At 49.4% G+C, this 1,909-nt stretch overlaps 1 protein-coding gene across 1 annotated transcript in view; it reads right to left on the bottom strand.

The window, feature by feature from the left end:
- LOC107296431 (arylacetamide deacetylase-like 3) overlaps positions 1 to 1,909 on the bottom strand; it is a 12,751-nt gene that overhangs the window by 933 nt on the left and 9,909 nt on the right. Inside the window, exon 2 of the mRNA XM_029286064.1 lies at positions 418 to 563. Coding sequence (XP_029141897.1) covers positions 418 to 563 — 146 coding nt within the window. The remainder of the gene's footprint in view (positions 1 to 417; positions 564 to 1,909) is intronic.

Here is a 1,909-nt window from a genome sequence, read left to right as displayed (position 1 = left end):
CAATTGCAGTGATTCACTTAACAACTGTGGCAAGACAGGTCATAAAATGGGACAAAGCTCACAACAACTGTCTCACAAAGCAACAGAAATTTTGGGCTCAGTTGTGATTGTAAGTCGAGGACAACCTGTAATTCTGTAAACTACTCTGAAGTAACCCGCGGCATCCTTGTTGGTTCCTTGTGGCTGTCAGTATTTTAGCGCAGGGCTTTTCAACCGGTGGTACAGGTACCACCTGTGGTGCTTTGGCACCTGGCAGGTGGTACGCGACCATCCTAGAAGTGGTAGTAGGGGAGGGGAATGAGCTGAACCGGCGGCAACACCGCACAAGCCTGAGTGAGAGACAGCTGGAGCTTGCAGGGTTATCAGGGTTCAGCAGAAGCACCAGGATCAGCCCCGGATTCCGGCTCTTTCCTTCACGGGGAAGGGGCCAGGAGGAGGGAGGAGGCTTCCATGTTCCTCAAATCTGGGGCAAAGCAAAGCAACAGGAACCGGAAATTGCCAATCGCCTGGCCGACAGTAGCGGGCTTGGCTGAGCTGTGCTGGAAGCGCAAGGCAGAGGCGCCCTGAAAACGGACCGGAGGGAAAGCAAAGCAGAAGGGAAATCTAACCCCCCCCCAAAAAAAACTACTTCTGGACAGCCTTTTCCCCTCCTTTCTGAACACCCTGATGGTCCCCTGTAACAGGCGAGGGGGGCAGCAAAAGGAGGGGGCACCACCTGCTATGGGGCTTCGACCTGTACTTCATCTTGGACAAGCAAGTGGCCGGGCATCGCGGCAGCTGTGCAGGATGAGGCTGGGCTGCACGGGGTGCTTTGTTTTGGGAAGGGTTGCAGCAGCCCTGGCAGTTTTTCAAAACTCCGCAGCAGTTTTTTCCCTTTGCTTTGGGTGCCAATTTGGAGAAAAAACAACTGGCGGATGTCGCGTTCCTCTTTCCTCCGGAGAAGGTCGAAGGAAAAAGTTTGGCTCCTTCACTGGTTTCTCTTTTTGCAACGTTGCTTTTTTTGGGGGTGGAGCAGCTGTTTGGGGCAAAGAGCAGCTGTCAGCTTTAGCCTGTCTGGTTAGACTTACAAAGGCCAGTTTCCAAAGTAAATCTCTCGCTCGGCTTCCCTCATGGGATGCAATTCCCATGGATCAGCCGTTTAAGACAGGGGAGGGCAACCTTGGCTCTTTTATGACTGGTGGACTTCAACTCCCAGAATTCCTGAGCCAGCCACGCTGAGGGGAAAGGGAAAGGTTTCCAAGCTGAGCCATGCTGGCTCAGGAATTCTGGGAGTTGAAGTCCACGAGCCATAAAAGAGCTAAGGTTCCCCACCCCTGGTTTGAGATCTCTGAACTCCGGAGTTAATTCGAAACTTGCTCCATGGCTGTAATGGATTATTGATTCAATCAATAATTAGAAGTTAGCATCTAGATACCCATGAAAAAGAAATACCTTTGGGAAATATTAAACAGGCAGGAACAATAGGAAAAGAGGTAGAAATCCTAGGCCCAGAAACCAACTATTACAAATACGAAAGGCTGCTCCAAAAGAAACATCCATTTCCCTTCTCTTAGAAAAGTCAAGCCGAAAAAGAAAAGTACCAGAGAAGAGGGTCTCTCTCTCTCTCTCTCTCTCTCTCTTTCTCTCTCTCTCTCTCTCTCTCTCCTCTCCCACCTGTGATAAGCAATAGCCTTGAACAAATGAAAAGAAAGCTGACAGGTTTGCCCTATATCAGGGGTGTCCAAACTTTTTTCAAAGAGGGCCAGATTGGATGAAGTGAACGTGCTGGAGGGCCGAACATTTTTCCGAACATTCTTTGAACCATTACAATTAAATGTAAATGAATTATTTTATGCCTCTTTCCTCTCCCTCTCTTTCCTCTTTCTCTCTCTCTCTCTCTTTCCTTTCCCTTTCCTCTCCCCTCTCTCTC

This window comes from Protobothrops mucrosquamatus, unplaced genomic scaffold (assembly GCF_001527695.2).
Source record: "Protobothrops mucrosquamatus isolate PMUCROS unplaced genomic scaffold, P.Mucros_1.0 scaffold2802, whole genome shotgun sequence".
NCBI lineage: Eukaryota > Metazoa > Chordata > Lepidosauria > Squamata > Viperidae > Protobothrops > Protobothrops mucrosquamatus.
The sequence above is the reverse complement of the archived record's forward strand: the minus strand, read 5'-3'. Positions and strand labels throughout refer to the sequence as shown.